The 20,929-nt window shown below is 38.1% G+C and overlaps 1 protein-coding gene across 1 annotated transcript in view; it reads left to right on the forward strand.

The window, feature by feature from the left end:
• The window catches only part of LOC139738746 (extended synaptotagmin-2-like), an 84,046-nt gene that overhangs the window by 24,099 nt on the left and 39,018 nt on the right, over positions 1-20,929 (forward strand). The window contains exons 3-8 of the mRNA XM_071649385.1: positions 918-959; positions 4,339-4,476; positions 7,214-7,290; positions 13,601-13,676; positions 14,210-14,299; positions 20,674-20,729. Coding sequence (XP_071505486.1) covers positions 918-959; positions 4,339-4,476; positions 7,214-7,290; positions 13,601-13,676; positions 14,210-14,299; positions 20,674-20,729 — 479 coding nt within the window. The remainder of the gene's footprint in view (positions 1-917; positions 960-4,338; positions 4,477-7,213; positions 7,291-13,600; positions 13,677-14,209; positions 14,300-20,673; positions 20,730-20,929) is intronic.

The following is a 20,929-nucleotide window of genomic DNA, read 5'->3' on the forward strand; positions in this document are numbered from 1 at the left end:
CTTATTCCTTTCATGACTAAATTCTGTGCTCTACTTTTGACTACTTACAGACTGATACAATTACTCAGTATTCTCCCTTTGTTTGTTTGTTTGTTACTGTAAAACGATCAATTTACTGATTTTGAGTCTTTCATGCTCCTTGATGAAAAAAAAAAGTAGTGTGATATATTGGAGAGAAGTTACAATGTACCTCAAAAAGAGCAGGGAAGCACAATGGAAGTGTAATCAGCAGATATTGCAGCAAAACCAAACCTGAGATGAAAATTCATTGAAGAATCATTCAATTTGCAATTCACTAGGCACAGGTCCTAAAGTACTGTAGGTCACATGTCAGTACAGTGTAGTGTGTGTCCAAAGTTGTTATCAGAGTAGGATTGATGGCATGTTGCTCTTTGTGTTTTTATTTCAAGTTAACTTGCTTTATTAATGCAAGGTTTCTATCTAGGGCACATGGTGAATCTATTACATCCTATATTAAAGAAAATATATTCAAAAGTTTCTGGTCCTTGAATTTGAAAAACAAATCAGGGTTACCAATAGTACACATTCAGTCACATGACCCAGCTAGCCATGTACAATTGTACAAGGTGCTAAAATTTGTATGATGCACTGCTGTTCATGAATATGTTCCTGAATTTTATTTGAACTAATTCTTTAGCTAATTTCTTTATAGCTTTACCCCCTGTTTTTTCTTTTTACTGATTTTCAAATATCATTGTCTACTCCAGAATGAAGAGTTACTTTAAACAAATACTCTAATTATACATTTCTAACATTTTATGATTTTTGTGATGATGATGTGAGCAAAATGATTGGTGTGCTTATTGACAAAGTGACATTTGTACTCGTAAATCTTCAATGTACACTGCTATACCTTAATATACAGTACTTTATTCAACCTGATTTCTCTGCTGCAGGTGTATTTCCCAGACACAGAAAGGGCAGAATGGCTAAACAAGGTGAGTATAGAATATATAGATGCATAGATTCACACACACACACACACACACACACACACACACACACACACACACACACACACACAAAAGTGGTTCATATTGATGTCCCCAGAAAACTTCATGGACATAAATGCTCATCAGCAGATGAAATTTTATGTCTATTCTTTTTTTTTTTTTAAGATCTGCTTGAGGACAAGAGGAAATTGTGATCTGTTCTTTCGTTAATGAGTGAAAAAAAATCTTCGAAATTAAACATAAAATTGGTACGTTGATATTTATACTGATTTGCAAAGAATTCTACATTTGTACATTGTCTATATTAATGAGCCTAATGTGTCAGAGGTCATGGTTCATGGCTTAGTAAGAAAGTTCAAGTGGCTTTTGATATTGAGTTTAGACAAGGAAGAAGGACAAACAATGACAGACAAATTTTATCAGTTAGACCTGTTCTTTTAGAAGTAAAAATGAGAGAAGGGAGTGTCCTCTTAGAAAAATCTTAAAACTGGCAAGAGGTGGTAAAAACGATTGGAAATGAGTGTGGAAAGGTATTAAATTAACAGAACTTTGTGTCCTCGCAGAATACATTTGTACAGCTTTCCACGAATTGTTAAAATGCCATGGATGATGTTACTGTCTGTAGATTGATTATGTCAGCTCTCAGAATGTCTTATTCCTCCTTATCAAGTAATGCACATCTTGAGTTGATGAGGACTGTCATGTTGCCTTCTAATGCTAATGATTTTTCTAATGTAGATCATATGTGTGTGCACAGTTATGCCCTGTATACTGAGTGTATGGGACTGTCCCTGTCATCATCATTGGTTTCAGTAGTATCAACTGAAAAGTGGCCATCCTGACAAATTACTCCTGTGCACACACTTCAAAGGAGTGAAGATTGATGCCTTAAAGGACAAGTTCACCTTCATAAACATAAGGATTGAGAGAATGCAGTAATATTAATAGAACACATCAGTGAAAGTTTGAGGAAAATTGGACAATCAATGCAAAAGTTATGAATTTTTTTAAATTTTTGTGTTGGGTCCGCTGGATGAGGAGACTACTAGGGCTCGTGATGTCATATGAGTACAACAGTTTAAAGAACATGTAAAGAAAATTCAACATATTTTCACTTTTTTTCGCATAATAAAAGAGCACTTGACTTGCCTCTTTCTAAAGGCAATGGGAATAATATTACCCATAACAGATATGTCAGTAACGAGTCAAGGGAATGTGTACTTTTTTCAAAAGATGAAATTTTGTGAAATTTTCTTTATATTTTCCTGATATTGTTGTACGCATGTGACATCACACATTGCAGTAGTCTTCTCATCCAGTGGTGACTGCACAAAAACTTCAAAAATTTATGATTTTTGAACGGTTTGTCCGATTTTCCTCAAACTTTCAATGATGTGTTCTACTAATATTGCTACATTCTCTCAATCATTATGTTAATGAAGGTGAACTTGTCCTTTAATAGTAGTACAGTGGCCTGCAAGGGAAAATTGTGTTATTCACAGAGACAAATGTTGAACGTCATCTGGAATGCACAAGCCATGGAGGCAAAATGCATACAGTGTAATAGCTGTTAGAGTTGATTGAAGGTTAGGATGATATTGATATTGATTGAAAACACAAACATACATTGTCAAATCTTGCATTAAGTGGGTCCAAGCATTGCTTCGGTAGTGTACCATCTGTAAATCACCAATGGACCTTCTTACATGAGGGCCCATACAAATTGTGCATAATCTCAGTACAGCTCCACTTCTTGCTACTACACAGTACCACAGAGAGTTCAATGGCTCAAGTCAAGAAAATAGATTACCAGTAATATCAACCTGGTAGTTGAGATAGCTTGTGCTGAAGAACGATTAATGCTAAAACTTGTATGTACAGAATAAGTCAGCCATCAGCATGAAATGCTTTTGAAGGTGGGGGGGGGGGGGGGGGGGAGAGGCTGCTAGTCATTGGTACTGTTGCTGGACAATATTAAAAAAGAATTCTTTGCTATGAATGGCATAAAGTACCTGAATCACTGATCATCATATCTTACACTGCAAACATGCATGTGGTATGTGTTAGTCCTGGAGAAATGTTGACAAAATGCTTCAGAAGTCAATATTTCCTCAGCTGTCAAGCATACTGTAGTTTCTTAGGACGTGGCTTCAGGGGACATGAGTGCTTTGCTTCCCAGGATATCTGATGGCCACAATAGTCATACTGTGACCAACTGATTCCTATTGGCCATGACTGCTGATTGTTGCTGATGCTAGAGTTTCACAACCAAGACTGGTGCCAGTGTCAAAGGCCCAAAGGCCCGCTGAGAACCAAATGAATTGGCCAGATGGGCAAGCATGACCAGGCACGACCAACTTCAGTCATGGGTTCAAATTGAGTGTACTGTTCCTCTGAATGAAAGTAGATTGGAATGAATTCTGGGCACAGTGAGATCAAAGCCATCTTCACTGTTTTCATTTTAATAGTGGATTTAAAGGTGTACATTAGTGACATAGAAAAGGAGTAAACTGCAATGCACCACAACATACTTACTGTATTTTCTACTGAAATAAAGTATATGTACTGTATGACCAGTGTAGAAGGTAACTCATAATGAAATACTATGAGATACATTGTTTGCGTCTGATATATGATCAAGCACTATTAGTATGTGTCCACTTTACAAGTAACCTGAAACACGCATTTTTGAATTGGCTATCAATTTGTAGTCTTTAAATAAAAGTAAGGGATGATTATTCAGTATTTATTTTCATTTGTAAGGTCAAACTATACATGTATCTTTGACAAATCTTGCTCATCAGTGCACAGAATACAAATGTAGATTTTACTATCAAGTCTACTGTGCAGGATTCATACACATTTTTTTTTTTTTTAGAATTCTTTCATACACCCCGCACAGTGGTTGTGGTGAAGGCAGTCAACAACTTTTGTTTGTCGTTCTGTTCATTTGTATGTGCAGAATTATTTCTGATCATTGGGATAACTTGAAAATGACATGCTAGATCTATGATTGCATTAGACATGTACACCTATTAAATACATTCAAATATGCATGTGAGTATAGCTCCTTGTGCAGTGCTAGAAAAGTACATGCTGGCCTTTCCATAACATCCTACAATGTAGCTTTGTTGTGGGGCAAATTAGTATAATGCAAGATCGATTTCAAATGAAATCTAACATAATTTGGTTACTTTATGTATTGATACTGGAAGCATTCTGCCTTCACATACTTTGTCAGGGGTGTAGCTGAATGTGTGCAGTTAATTGCTCTATATCAAAACACATAGCGATGTAAGTAATGCATTGCAAAATCTCATTTGAGCAAGTACAATTTTCTTCACATACTGTTTCTTTTGTGTAGATTGTGAAGCACCTCTGGCCCTATGTGGAAGGGTATGTAGAAGATCTCTTGCGGACCTCTGTGGAACCAGCCGTCCAAGACAACCTACCATCCTACCTGAAGTCATTCCGCTTTGAGAAGATCCGACTGGGGAGATATGTAAGTAGTTTATTAGATATCACTCGTCCCATATATATGCAGATCTGTAGGCCAATGAAATCAGGCACTTGGGTGTGATAATCAAATGCTGCAAAACATAGCAGCTTTTGAAATTGCTACGGGTATGGTGAATTTGCAGATGGATGCTTTCAGTTTGTGTGTGAGTGTGTGTTTTCAGTGACATTTTGTTGGTAGAAAAGTCATGGTTGTTTGAGGACATTCATCTCTTTTTACTCAATGTTTGTTATAAGCAGTCTTAAAAGGTACAGTGTTTATACACTGTACCTTGAATAAATAAGACCATAGATAGCCTACACATCTATTGAAGGTTGTGTACATGTGATACAAACCATACAGCCAGTATTACATATCTTCAGCGTGCCAAAGCTTCAATATATTACCATTGGTATAAACACATCACAATGCAAGGTGAAGGTTTCATTTAGAATTAATGAGCTTGAGTGTATAAATTTCCTACTTGCAAAGAGCAGTTGAATGTTACATTACTATAGTTTCTAGGATCCTGGTGATATTGTGAAATGCTGGTACTGTTGAGGAGTTTTTTTTTTTCTACATTCTCCCACAAGCATTATGTGATGAGCTATCAAATATTTAGAGCCAGCTACCAGGAACTTTTAAACAAGTGCATTTCAGATGAACAATAGAAGTATCTGTTGAAGTGAATTCAGTTTTATAGCTAAATGAACATATCAAAGAATCTATTCAAAGAGTCCATAAATTTCGTCATCAAAATGATGAAGAGTTGTTGCCTAATACTCACTTTGTACTATTTTGGCCGTGTCTTCTTAGGAAGCCCCCTTGGTAGATAAATCTGTAGCCCTGTACTAGGCATCTCATACCTGAGCTGGGACGACAGCTCTGCAATATCTATTTTCATTTTCTGCTGTCATTTCTCCGTTCCTTGTAAATCATCCTGGCTTCACTACCAATGAGTCATCTGTCTTGACCCTGTCTAGCTTACCGGTAGAGGTAGTCATTAGTGCATTAGTGACACCCCAGCTCCTCCCTCCCCCCTCGGAAAACAACAACAACAGACGATCACAAACAAACACAGACAAAAGAGGAAAATAGCCTCAAAAAAAAATAAGAGATAAGTGCAATATTAGCCAAAAGCTTTTAGCTTTAATAGCTAGAACAAGGGAGTTGGTGCAACTGCCAGAGTTTTACAGACAATACGTAGTAGAGTGGTAGAAAATATTGTATCTTTTTGGAGATCTGTCTCCCATCACACTTCACTTTTCAAATTAACTTGCGTGAAGAACTCGTCTAGAGTCTGAACAAGCATGTCTACATGAGATAGCAGTTCAAACTGTATCCTCCATACAATCAGCAAAGAAATGAATAAAGATTAAAAATATTCCCAGTATTTTTGGTTTTCTGAACAGGCCCTCTTCCAGTTGCTTTGTCATTTATTAAGAACAGCTCTACTAATTCAAATTAAAATTCAGTCTTCATAGAATTGCCATTAATTGTTGAACCATGAAGGCAATGTTTTTTGTAAGAGTTGTCATTGTAACCTACAATGAGTCCCCACTATATCTTCTGTTCATTAGACCCACACTGTCTTTCACAGTACAGGTGCTAATTCACATGACTTCCCTTCTTCCTGTAAAACTTGAAATTCAATGGTGATTAATGTGTATGTGAATAGGTGTTACATTTTTTTTTTGTTTTTTGGTTGAGTTGCTTTGAGTCATCATCTCAAGTTACTCTAGAAAGTTCAAGTGTGTCGGTAGCTACAGCTGTATTCAAATTTGCATGAAATGTTTTGATCTTTTACAGTGCTTGAATTGTCAGTTTATGCTGCAGTGAGCCTGTAGACATTTCACACTGTGATGCTTTGCATTTGGACTCTCACATTTAAGGACAGTAACAAGGGTTGGGTTTACAAAGAGAAATGGAGAAAAAATAAAACAAAAACAGCAGAGTCAAATTCAGATTGGGCAATCATCGCACTCTTCCCATGACTTTAGTTGATCATGTTTGCACGCACATGATTCACGTCATTACCCAAGGCATGTAATTTCAGTGATAAGTATAGATTATTTTTAACTTGCCACGATGCATTGCATGTTCAGATCCCTGTGACCTTAATATTTTACAGGCGGGAGTCTTGGCCGTCGCAACAACAAAGAGTGTGTCATCAAGATTCCATTATGTGATATCACCGTCTGTGTCTAGTCTTTGACCTGTGATTTCAGGCAACTTGGCTCCTAGTCTTTTGCTTCAGACTCAACCGAATCTTAAGATAAACCCTCATAGTGTAAATAATCAATACAATATTTATTAATGCCAATTTTTCACTGCACTCTTTTTGAGACGTGAATGTTATCATTGACTAGTCATTTAAATGCCTGGACAGAGGCTTTCAATGTGCAGCATACCTTTGAATCAGAGTGGCAATATTCATGCATTGCTCATTTGTTGATCTGTGTTGACCATTTCTGTATTTCCAATGATTTGAATTTTTGATTACTTACGTATCAAAACATACATCTTTAGAGCACTCAGAAAGAGAAATTAATTGTATCGCTAATTTTTTTGGACACATTATACATTCTTTATTACATTGTAACACATTTCTTACCACTTGTCAATGTTTTTCCAATACAGCTGTATATCCTGTCTCAAATGTATGCGTTTAACATCTGCAGAAAGAATGAAGACCTAGCCTGAAATCTTATCATTTCTTGCACCTATTTTTCTCTTTATGTAGCCACCAAGAATTGGAGGAGTCAAGGTGTACACAGAACATGTGGGCAGAGATGAAATGATCCTAGACCTTGAGATCTTGTAAGTGAAAAACATTATGTCATTCATTTTATAACTGTTGATGTGATTCATGTGTTCCACTGTTGCTCTCTTGTTTATTATACCAATCGACATTGAAATAATAATCAGAAGAATAAACTAACTCCGTAAACTTTGTATGGTATTGGTTCCCTGCTGTCTCACTGATGATATTGTGGTAGAATAGTGAAGGTTCAATGTGTGGTGTGGGCAGGCTGATAATGCACAGTCACCAAGGTTGATACCTTGATAAAGAGAGAAAACGGGTAATGGTTGCTTCGTCAGTCTCTCATTAGTCAACTATTACTCTTGTGATCTCTACTTGCCGCCAAACCAAATGTGATGCTATTTTTTAAAACAAAGAAACAGGTAGGTAAGCAAAAGAGAACCGCAGTGGGTTTGTTTTGTTGGATGGAATGCAAACCTAATTCAGCCTGTTGACATGTGTCATACTGTATGTGCATATAAATGTCTTCCAGATTATTGAGTGGATACACAGTAGGCCTACACAGAAACTCTGATATAAAGTAACCTCAAGTTAGGTAGAATTGCCATCAATGCTTTGCATGCATTTTTCTACAAGACATGATGTGTAAAGACTGAATGCCAGAAGCAGTGGCAAGATTCCACAGCAGCACATGAAACAAAAATCAAACTCCTTTTTTTTTTTGTTTATTGATACTGGTGAGGATGCCACCAATTATTACTTAGTTATCACTTCTTTTGGGCAGTTTCCTAAATGCAGAATAAATTTAAGGAAGACCTCAAGTGATAATTTGCTATCATAACCTGAACTTGGTAAGAGTGTGTTCTTGTTGATTAGTGAACATTTGTCGAATGATTTGAGAAGAATAGAGAAAAAGAATAGAGAAAAAGAAGAATAGAGAAGAATAGAGAGAAAGAAAGATATGTAGAAGGGAGAGGGAGAAAAATAAAGAAAAAGAAAGAAGATAGGAAGAAATAGAGGAGAGAGAGGGAAGGAAAAGAACAAAAAAAAAAGGAGTGAGGAAGGGATAAAAAAGGAAAGAGAGAAGGATAGAGGCAAAGAAAAATCACAATATGTTGACATGGTGACATTTTCAGCTTCAGTGTTGTCAAGCAGATATTCCTTTATACCTTGTATTCACTCATAAGAACATGAGAAACATACTAGTACTGCCCATGTCATTCCAAGAATTCTGGGACAAAGTTGAATAATGTTTCAACTTTGTACAGCAAATATAGCTGGCAATATAAACAATTTTTTTGGTACATTATGGCTAGTTTTCAGTGGTTCTTGTTTTAGTAGGTAGAGACACATGCGTGGAATCTGACAGTAAAGGAACTAAAAAACTTTGCAAATGATTGACAAATTGCCATGTATCGACCTAAATAAACACTGAATTGATCAGTGTTCGTAGTAGTAGCCACATTGTGACAAAAGAAATCATGGGCACAGACTCGTGCAGGATTTGAACCTATTCATGTCGATGTAGGGCAATTTGTCCATCAGTTACAAGAAAAACAAATGGATGCATAGAATTTCATCAATTTGAGTAGAAAAGTTTGTGCTCCATTCACAATGTCCAGATGGTGGCATAGTGAGCTAGCAGAAGGATAGAGTGGCATTTATTAGCAGTGAGTAAGAGATCAAGGGGCTCTGGCTTACAGTTCTGTACTATAACCCTTGTCTGCCACTTTGTACCCACCCCACCTGATACATCTTTGAGTGGGGGAAGGGGGGGGGGGGAGGGGGAGGGAGGTGATGTTGAGGAAAGAGGTAATACGGTGAGCATCCTTTGTAGTGGATCATTCGATTGCAGAATGATTCATGCTCTGATATTTGATAAGGATTGGGTTTCTTGGGTGCTTGGCATCCCAGGGAACATTTTAAATCAGTCTGCGGCTAGAAAGAATGTGTTAAGCTACATCGTTACAGCATGTTACATTATCTGTGCAGTGTTGACATGTCTGCTGACTTGTCTCACTCAAATAAATGGAGACATCTTTAAAATAAAGGGGATGGCTAGTAACCGATCAGTGGGAATCAGTGGGAATGCTGAGGGATGATTGTTCCAATCCTTGTGGGATTCATTTAAGAGTACATTATATATCTACTGTTGTGTGAAAATTATTTGCTTCAGAACGGTCTCATATTCAAGTAATGTGCAGATTAATGCCCCATCACTGACCAGGGACGCTTACCTGGAAACATTAAACTGCACAAGGAAGGATTGGAACAATCATCCCTCAGTATTCCCACTGATTCCCACTGATCAGTTACTAGCCATCCCCTTTAAGTGTGATGGGGGGATGTAGATTTGCTGCAAGGACCATTCAAATGATCCTTGAACTAGGATTGGCATGTGATAGCTGACTGCTTCAAAATAGTGGGCATGTTTAATGAGGACATCGCGGAGACATCAGAGAATATAATGTTCAAAATAATGCAAATGAATAATATAGAAATTGTCATGGAAATGTGTAAAAGAACATTTCAAGTCCTCTTGCTAATCCAAAGCAGTGCTCCCTGTATTGATGACATTACATTATGCAAGGTAACAACTGTGAAAGAACCATATGAGCTCCTTTACTATCATATTTTTTCATGCATGTTCTACAAAGTTGATTTGACTCTGAATTAAAAGTATATTTATGAATTTGTTATGCCAAGGACTATCTAGAGTCTATTCAGGCTGACTGGTACTGGAAGCATGAATACCTGTATTTATAAAAGATGTTGATGCTACACTTTTTGCATTTGAAGTGAAAATGTGAATGGAGTATACTTGTAGTGTGTTACTCAGCTCCATTCCACCATTCAGGTCATAGGGTTGTCACTGAAATTTTCCATTTATGACAGCACAGCTTCAAAGGCTGTCAAAGCAAGATATGCCTGTACGTAGATCCAGCCAATATTCTGATGCTTGTGAACATGAAGCACAGATGGTTGTCAGTCTGTCACTACAAAGAGACTGAACTCGCATCCTGCAGAGAAAAACAACAACAAAAGCCCCCAAAGTGCATGAGCAGTGATGCAGAATGCCCGTTTATCACCATTAGCTCAGTGAGCTGGATAGTTCATGGTTACACATATTCAGTGGAAGGTTGTGATGCCAGAGGCAAAAATGTTACATCTTTTTACAGTACACTACAAAGGTCTAAGAGTATACCACGTGTTGAAGGGGTGAACATGTTTTTTTTTACAGTTGTCTTCATTTTCAAACCTGACAAAGGCTATTTAGGTGTTGGAATGATTACTGGTATGAAGGCATGAGGCAATATTGAGCCCATTTTACCATTCTTTTTGATGATCACTCTGATTGGCCATGCAGTTGTTAGAAACATGAACATCATGTCTATTCAAAGCTGTAGTACTTACAACTCAAAATTTGTTAAAAGTTAGATTCTCCATTACTTCACGTTACTTTCAGCCAGCCTTAACAGGAGCATAGTAATCAGAACTATTGATTATGCATAATTTGAATGGATTATTTTTTCAAAAGCACACTTGTTATTGACTGATTATTACCCACAGTTATTGGCCCGAAACAAACTGAATACAAAGTATAAAGCACACAATGGCAAGCTGTGGGTAATATGCAGGTTGTGTGCCATTTGATGCCTAATATCCGTGAATTGGACGTACAATAAACAAAACTCAATGACCAAAGAAACAGAGTTGAGCATGCAACAATTTATTAACAGCAAAAAAGAAAAAGAAAAAAATAAACTGAATGAAATGTTTTATTGCAGTATTAGGCCACTTTAATAGGGTACAATGTCCCCCCCCCCCCTTTTTTTAGAGCATGCATGTACTATGCATGGCTTTCATTGAGTATAAAAGCTACATGATATGTTGCGTTGTACAGCAATATGGGCATTGAATTTGTCTTTAAACAAGGGGCAGTGGGAATGGTATGCTCATAAGAGGAAATGGTTGAAATAGTGTAATTACTTCAGACTTTGTTGGATAGAAATTATCTTGAAATTCATGTTTGCACTTTCTAGCTTCTTAGCAGTGATTAATAGCAAGGTACATGCTGACATACTTTCTTCAATTCAGTTTAGATTTATAGAGGTTTGTCAGTGTGTCACAGTCATCAATGTTTACAAGTTGCTAAACTGCAAAGTACAGCAGCTGATGCACATTTCACAGACATCATTAGCCATTACAAAAGCTGTTCATAAAATGTACAATGATATCTTTGTGGGTTTAAGATTTCAAGTTTTTCTTCTCCTTCCTCTTCTGGTTAGGTCTGCTTCCTTCAAAGTTCAAATACTTACAAAATTAATGTTCCTGAGCATCAAGTGTTTCTGAATCTTTTATCTGTTATCTGCATTTAACCTCAACAAATTTATTTCATTTGGTTGCAAATGCATAGATTCTATGATATTTCTACTTTATATGATTTTGTATAAATTGTTAATTTCCACAATATTTTAAATTTGCGTGCAGTACTAGCTTTTTTTTTTAGACAGCACTTGGTCTACAGCATACATTACCGTTACACACCTTTGCCAAAGACAATGATTCTTTAATAAATGACGCCATGTTGTCTTTTATTTCAGAACCCTCAAAACTTGGCTTGTTGATTTCATTTCTTTTTCTTTGTTTCTAGTAAGATACATACATTGATAAATGATTTTGTGCTGAAACTACTTTTGAAGACAATTTTCAGGTTGCTGTGCCATTTTTCTAACCGCTCGGTTCCCACACTCATTGTGAAAGCCATTTTGTGTAGACTGCCTCTTGTTGTTTAGCCCCTTGTTGCCACGGTGAAGTCATGTATGACAGCCCTGTGTGATTACGCCTACAGGAAAAGTGAAGAATGGCACAAAAGACCGCACCTGGAACACGGGGGGTGTTTTGGGAATATTGTCTCTCGCCTGACATTTGAGCATGACTTGATTTCAGTCAATATTGTACTCTTTGTCACTTTTGCTGAGAATACAATTGAGGCTGTGTGGAATTGTAGGAGGGATAAGATGAACAGACAATACAGAGTCTCATGTATAGTGCTGTATAATTAAATAAATGGCTTGTGTGCCTTATTATCAATGCATGGGGGAAGGCAGCTGGGCATTGCCCAAGTTACAGTATTACACAGTCATGTATGGTGTTCCAGTATACTACACAGTTATGTACATGTATGGTGTTCCAGTATAAATCGGTCCTTGCATTTATACCACAACAGCCAGTGGATACATATGTACCGTATGATATACATGCAGGCATTTTTAAAGTAAATGATGCAAACCTGCCACCATGTTTACTGAACTGAAGGTATAGCTGTATGGCTGTGGCATACAAAGAGGGAGTATTGCTTGTAAAATGATGTAGGTACAAAATGTGACCCGCTACAACAAAATGGTCCTAAAGTCGCGCGCGGTCGAAGCCGTGAAAATCGAGTTTGAAGTCAGAGCATCAAAATTGGTCAAAACTTAAGATTTTCTAAATTTGACATATTATTAGAGTCTGACATGTCTTCTATCATCTGTTGAAATTTTGAAGCAAAACGATGAAAGGAAAGACCAAAAAATACCGTTTTTCTGGGCCATGTTTTTTGACGTTTCAACGAAGCAGAAACTGGTTCGAACATTTGGATTGAGCGCCACAGATAGGCTCCGCCCCTGACAACGACCAGAGTGATCTCATTGGTCAGTTTGCTGCTTGCCGCTAACTGAAGCATGAAGCTCGCACACTCCCCAGTCGACTGGTGCGTGGTGGCGGGGTGCGCTATGCCCAGCCGCTTCTCGTGGCATCCTGGTCACTGATTGGTTGGTGAGGAGACCGCCGACGCTGTGTTTGAATGAGCATTTCGGGGGTTGCTAGGGCTTACCCTCTATTGTCGGAGGTGAAAACTGACTTGCGTGTCCCTTGATCGTGATTGCATCGCAAGGAGAACTTGTAGGGCGCTTTTCTCGAAACAGTGATTTCCCAGATGTCTCGACATGCGCTCTTTTAAACATCGATATCTCCGCAGCCGATTATTTTTATAACATGTGTTATATATCAATTTAAAGCAGAAAGATTAGGGAATTGTGTCATGCAATTTTCAAATAATCGACCTCGCCCGACTTTAGGATCATTTTGTTGTAGCGGGTCACAAATGTATTTTTAAATGACTATTGTATAATCAATTCTAAAAGCACAGTCACATCTGCAGCAGTTATATCATGTTTCTTAAAGACAGCATGCAATGAACTGGTTAGTTGTGATGAATGCTGCATCCCTCTGATTGTGTCATGTTTGTTTTGGTTTTATAGTATTTTGTCTCTTGTTGCACATCTGACTGAACCATCTATATCCTATCAAATCTAATTGCTGTAGCTATGCTGGAGACTGTGACATTGAGATCAGTGTGAAGACAGTGAAAAGACTCAAAGCTGGCATCCAAGATCTACAGGTAACCCTCATCACTCAGTAGATTAGTATTTTCTTATGTTTTATACCAACATAAAGTGTTAATTACCCTCTATTATTATCTTTGACAGCAACTTGTTTGTATACCATGTCAATGACAATGAAATTTGGTTCGTAGGGGATATAAACTTTGTACATATTGAATTATAGCAGCTGTCCTGCTTTGGTTTTAAGAGGTACAAACAAGATTTATTCATGTAAATGAATATACCCCCCCCCCCCATGATTCCTTTTCTCTCCCAAAAGAAGCATCCCAATAAACAAAGAAACAAAAATCAACAATACCAACTTGAAGCACAATCATGATGACAAAACTTGATCATCCCAAACATGATCCTTCATTAGAAAATTCTGTGCAAGACTCAATGTCTGCCTCGGTTTTAGAGAAGAACTTCTTATCATGTCACACTGTCAGACTGTGTTTGTGGTGTTTTCAGTGTCGATACATAGGGCACATTGACATTCAAGTGTACGTAGAGTGTTGCTGACATGTGATCATCTCCTTTATTGACACAGCTCCATGGCAACCTGAGGGTAGAGATGAGGCCTCTTGTCAATAAAATGCCTCTGATTGGTGGCCTGTCCATCTACTTCCTCAACAGACCGGTAAGAAGTTCTATGGTTGGCTGTATTAGTATCCATTTCATTGCAAAACTTTCACTTCTACATACAGGTGCATTTCCACCTGTTTGTAACCTTACCTACATGTAGTCACATTCCATAGCTTTGATTCGTAGACTCTATTGCTGGTAGCTTGAATATTCAGACATGATAAGATAGTAAATTGGAAAATCATGAGGTCTGCTCGGTACCACTTGCACATGACGCTCATTTAATTAGAAAGACAAGGTATGTGTCATTAATCAATGTTTGTTTTGATATTTGTATGAATAGTTAATTTTTACAGGTTTTACTTTAAGTGAAGGGCCTGCTTTCAGCAAAATCAGCTCGCACAGTATAAACAGACGAGAGACTGCTTTTTCAAGCAGGTATTTAAACCTCCTCAAGGAGATTCAAAATCTTGCACAAAACAGGGTGAAAAGAAAAGCAAGGTCTCTCATTTTTTTTCTTTTTAACAGCAATCTTCCAAATATTAATGTGGGCATTGAACACCATCAAGACAGGAAGTGTGTGGTTATTGAGGCTTACCATCAGGGACTAATGACTGTCAGTTTAGACATGACCTGATTGTGGTTAATGTTTTCACATTGAAGAGTAGTTTGTTGAATGTCAGAATGTGTTCCTTGTTCAGTTGACTCTGAGTTGACTCACAGGCAGCCTTGCCTGTGGATTATAGTAAAAGGAGCCCAATGTGTAACCTCTTTTTTCTTACCAGTATAATCCAGGGATGAAAATATGAGATATGGTTTTCAATGACATAAATTTCATAAACTTGAAAGGGGACTGCTAATGGAGACTTTAGTTTGCCTGCTTTTGCTTAAAAAAACACATACCTATGAAGTATTGTACGTAACATGTATTTTACTTCTGGAGTCTCCGAAAGAGACTACATTGGAGTTTTTGAGAAAATGCATAATTAGTGTTTATGAGTAGTGTGTATTTGTATCACTGTCATATGTAGCAAAATCAAAATCCTTTCCTTGCAGAGACCTACATATAAGATATCATGCATATTTTTCTTTATTTTTTTTTTTTCTTCAGACTGCTCTTTTCAAAGATATTGTTATTAACTTCTATCCTCAGAATCTCCAGAGATTTAGTGTAAGATGTTTCTGGTCGGGCGGGCAGTGGCTTGCACGGTATTTCCATATCATTCAATGTTTTGTTTTCTTCAGGTATCACTCAGTGTAGGATGTACACTGTATGGTGCAGTTAGCCTTATACAAACATAGTAAATCTGTAGGCTGGAGCTACTGTTGGATGTGTATAATGCCATGGTTTTTGAGCTATCAGTATGACAGTATCATCTCACTGAGTTCCATGGATTTTTAAAAATCTGAGTCATTTTGGACTTGTCACAGCTGAAAAGGAGAAGTACTGACTCTTCATTGTATAAAAATATACTTTTATTCATTATGTATTAATACAACAAAATGCAGAATGCTCTCTTGAAGCTTAATAGCATTGCAAGACATAATTTTCCTGAGATCGCATAGCGATTTGCCATGCATTTTGGTATGACTGCTATGCAAAATGTCATTTCAATAGCAACTTCATTACATAGAAGACTTGTACACCATTTTGTTGAAAATGTATGTCCGTGGTCTATTTTTGCTGTTCAATTTCAAGACGGAAAATTATTCCCTGCATTGGCATAATCATATGATTACAACCCCCCCCCCCCCCCCCAAGAAAAAATAAATGATGTATAAAGATGGTTGGTGAAACAGGTCTATAAAACTGTGTAGATACCAAAACCCATTGAGGATGAGCTGATTTTGTTAAAGCATGCATTTCCCATTGACACCTGCCTGAGTATAGGTCTACTAGTAACGTGGGGTATACTAGTCTTCAAGTGGGTAATACCTTCATGGAGAGACTGTTAACCTGTTGAGGATGGACTGATTTTCCTATCTAATGGGGTGTTGCAAGAAAGTTGCAATCAATAGCAAATAATTGCTAACTTTGAAACAACCATTCTGATTGGCTCAGGGTCTGCCCTATTACGAAGACATGCATGCAACAATGATTTTGATTGGCCAGTGACAATCAGTTGCAAGTTGCAATTAATTGCAACTTTCTTGCAACACCCCATAAGACACATTTCTCACTTACCCCAGCCCAAATATCAAATGAAAAAGCAAAGCTTGTTTATGGCCAGGGAACCGCCATGCCAGATGATACAATGCAAATGAGACATCTAAAATTGCTTCCCTAATTTCATGTCAATTCCTACAGACCCTTTGCTTTTGATAATATCATATTCTACTTTCCTTGCATGAATGATATTTTGTGTTTATATTCATACCGTACATTCTGTTGGAACATGTAATGAAGCTGGGTGAAAAACAAAAACAAAGAACACCTACCCAAATAGTACCATTTTCCCAACAGATTGAGTTTAAACCCAGCATACAACGAAATCATACTATTTTGCAATTTATGGCATGTTGTGACTTTCTGCATTTACACTACAATATTGACTTCCTACCAACTCTCCTAAGATACTTTGTACACACAATGAAGGGTTGACCTTTTATAACTACATTGTTTGACTCTAAACCTGTCTATCTAATCGATCTAATCAATCACCTAAGCGGTCTCTTGATATCCCCATGTATTTACCAAGAATGAAATAGGATCACATTAAGGTTGCTGCAAGCCTGTGAGCATGATATCCTTCCGCTGGTCTTGAATGTGATCTATATTGTATCCACACTTCCAGTAACAGGATATGAGAAGAGACCTGTGTCACTAGAGGATTTAAATGGCCCACTGTGTTTATTGTACCACACCCATCTCTTCCTGGTATCTTGTACCAGCAGCATGCAGTCTTGCATTATAAATACTTCCATGGCAACATGAGATAGAAATAAAAACAAACAAAACCAAAGGCTACATTATGATAATGATTTCATGGACTGAGCCACAAGGATGGTTCTCATCCTTTGCAGATGATGCATTCCTGTATCATGATGCAGCAGAAATGATCTCTAGACACTGAAATACCGTCATGCTTTCTGGCTCACTCACATAGTTTTCATGCCATGCTAAGCTATGTGCAGGGCACATTAGACACTGGAAGGAGGGGAGTGTGCTGCAGTACAAGAAGTTTGCCTCACAACAAATGACAGATTTGCTAAAAAATGAGAGAAATATATAGGTGAATATACCCTGTGATGACACCCAAAATACAGTGCTGTATGATTATCTCCAGTGTCTTGACAACACTGCTTTGACCAGAAGCACCCTCAGTAGCTTTTACTGAAATCTGAAATGTACCTTTAAATTTGGATGGTGATACAAAGATGCAGTTGGTATTTACACATCATCTGTTCTACCGTGCATGCACTATTAAAAACATGCACAGAAACACTGATTTTTACATTCTGAGCTAACAATACACTAGACATACGATAAATGTATAATACTATTCCTAATTTGACTATTTTCTGTGAGATATTTCATGAAGATTTGCCAAGGAGCAAAAGAGGGGGGGGGGGGGACTATCAACAGAATTCAGGAGATAATTAGAAGGAATGCGAGCATGGAGAGAAACTCCAACAAAATATCTGCATGTGTAGAACAACTGGCAGACAAAGTAAATAAAATAAAATATCTGACCAGTCAATCATATCCGACAAGTTTTGAGAAATTCTTTCGTCTGATTGGCTGATTTCTCTGAACTTGTCAGATATAATTGACTTGTCGGACATTTTATCCGACAATTTCCTTCATGAAATGCCCCCCAGGAGTCAGAAGTCTGATATAGAGGAAATGAAAATGACCCCCCCCCCAAAAAAAAAAAAAAAGAAAAAAGAAAGAAAAAGAAAAAAAAAAGAAATCAGAGATAAATTTAAGTTACAGAACCCAAATTCTGGTGGTTGCAACAAAAGTAAAGATGCCACTGCAGTTGTAGAGTACATCCAAATTATGTGGTTGGGGAGATAGTCAACTGGCTGTAATGGATGATCCATGGTATGGATGCATGAAAGGAATAGCTAGCATCGCAGACTTGCAACACAGAAGCATCAACCCAAGGATTTATGACAGCTGTGGCATTCCACAACTGCCTTTACACCTTTAAGAAGAGTTGAAGACATGCACGCTTTTAAAGGGGGAATGATGCTCAAATATATGTGCACACATTGAGTGAAAACAGTGATATAAATTATAGTAAAAACACATTCTTATAATTTCTACTCATACTTTAGTTTTATCATCTCTCCTACCTCTCTATTATTCCAATTAAAGTCTCAGCATCTTCATACAATCGTTATTCTTGTAATTTAAACAGTCTTAGCTAGTGTGGCTTAAAATAATCATGTAATGGACAAACTGGCATTACACAGCGCTAGAAGCATTTTATGATAGCCCATTATTTGTAAACAGTGTCTGTTTATCATCCCTGATACCATAGTAATAGAGCTATTTGTCCTAGATCAATATTAATGTTTACACACTGCTCTTGTTACCCTAGTGGCACGTGTCCAAGTGTGTGCAAAGAGATATCACCCACTATGTGCATAGAACAGCAGCCATTCTCAACACTTCTTGGTTTCAGCCATTAGATTGCAGTTTCTATTGCTTAATAGTTAAAGTGTCTAAAGAGTAGCCTTTGTTTTTTTTTATAACATAGCAAACACATCATATACATGTAAAAGCATACATTTTTGACAGATGTGTGACAAAATATACAGTTGTATGCAGATGTGTGACATCTGCATATTGAAATGCCCAGGCATTTTAAAAGTGTAAAACTTGTCTTTGATTTTTAACTCTAGTACAACATTTGTGACAAGTGGCATTTATAGAAAATAATGTTGAAAATAGTGCTTTTTGCAATGCTGCACACAGGCACTGGTCCAACAGTCCCTGACCTGTAAAAAGCACTGTTGGACCAGTAACTTTTTCAGGAATGGACCTGTAAAACATGGAAAAACTGGGTACCTACCTACCTGTACTGGTCTGACAGACAGATCGGACCAGTAGAAAAAATGGGTTAGTGTGCAGCCCTGCTGTTTGGTAGTACAATGCTTTGTGATTACAATAGTGCTTTATTATACAATATATTAGTGCTTTATAATAATATTGTAAATTCACAGTGATCCATCTCATCTGGTGCAGGCTAAATTTACATTTAGAAAAGGCAGATTTGATTATCTTATCTTTTTCAGGGACCATTACTTACATTCATTGTACAAGTACATGTATACAGATGATGGCATGATCATGCAAGCATTCTGTTATTTTAAGCATATAGAAAAGATTGTTTTCTTCCCTGTTTGAAACCCTCTCACTTTAAATATGTTTTTCTGTCTTACCGTCATCACCCCCCTCTGTCCTTTTTCCCCTCTACCCCTCTCCTCCTTTACCCCTTTCCTCCTTTACCCCTCTCCTCCTTTACCCCTCTCCTACTCTACCCCTCTCCTCCTTTACCCCTTTCCTCCTCTACCCCTTTCCTCCTTTACCCCTTTCCTCCTCTACCCCTCTCCTCCTTTACCCCTCTCCTCCTTTACCCCTCTCCTCCCTTACCCCTCTTTTCCTTTACCCCTCTCCACCTTTACCCCTTTCCTCCTCTACCCCTCTCCTCCTTTACCCCTTTCCTCCTTTACCCCTCTCCTCCCTTACCCCTCTCCTTTACCCCTCTCCTCCTTTACCCCTTTCCTCCCTCTACCCCTCTCCTCCTTTACCCCTCTCCTCCTTTACCCCTCTCCTCCTTTACCCCTCTCCTCCTTTACCCCTTTCCTCCTCTACCCCTTTCCTCCTTTACCCCTCTCCTCCTTTACCCCTCTCCTCCTTTACCCCTCTCCTCTTTTACCCCTCTCCTCCTTTACCCTTCTCTTCCTTTACTCCTCTCCTCCTTTACCCTTCTCCTCCCTTACCCCTCTCCTCCTTTACCTCTCTCCTCCTTTACCCCTTTCCTCCCTTACCCCTCCCCTACTCTACCCCTCTCCTCCTTTACCCCTTTCCTCCTCTACCCCTTTCCTCCTTTACCCCTCTCCTCCTTTACCCCTCTCCTCCTTTACCCCTCTCCTCCTTTACCCCTCTCCTCCTTTACCCCTTTCCTCCTTTACCCCTCTCCTCCTTTACCCCTTTCCTCCTTTACCCCTCTCCTCCTTTACCCCTCTCGGCTGCCCTCTTCCACTGTATCCATACCCCACCACCACTCTACCTTTCCACTCCATTACCCCTCCCCCACTCTTCTTCCCTCTTCCCTTTTATCCCAATACCATTCTGCCTCTCTGTTCTTCTACCATCTCTTATCCAATCGACCTGCTCCTCTCCCCCTCCCCTCCCCCTCTACCGCTCTTTCTCTCCCGTCCCCCTCTCTTCTTTTTCCCATGTCCCAACTGCAGGCGATAGACTTCAACCTCACCAATTTGGCAGATCTTTTGGATGTCCCTGGATTGAGGTAAAATTTATTTTATTTACAACTTATGGTATGTTGCAATAAACAGGATGGTCTTGCTGTTTGCATCACATGAATAATTATTCTCTTAAAAAAACAAACCTCAAGTCAGTATTTGTGATATTGCAAAAGATAATTAACATACTTGTGCCAATTGAGAAAGGAGGTATTGTTACCCCAGGGACAATTTGTAAGTGCAAGAT

The sequence above is a fragment of the Diadema antillarum genome, unplaced genomic scaffold (genome assembly GCF_040938485.1).
Source record: "Diadema antillarum isolate AM-2024a unplaced genomic scaffold, OU_Dant_1.0 seq00000767_RagTag, whole genome shotgun sequence".
NCBI lineage: Eukaryota > Metazoa > Echinodermata > Echinoidea > Diadematoida > Diadematidae > Diadema > Diadema antillarum.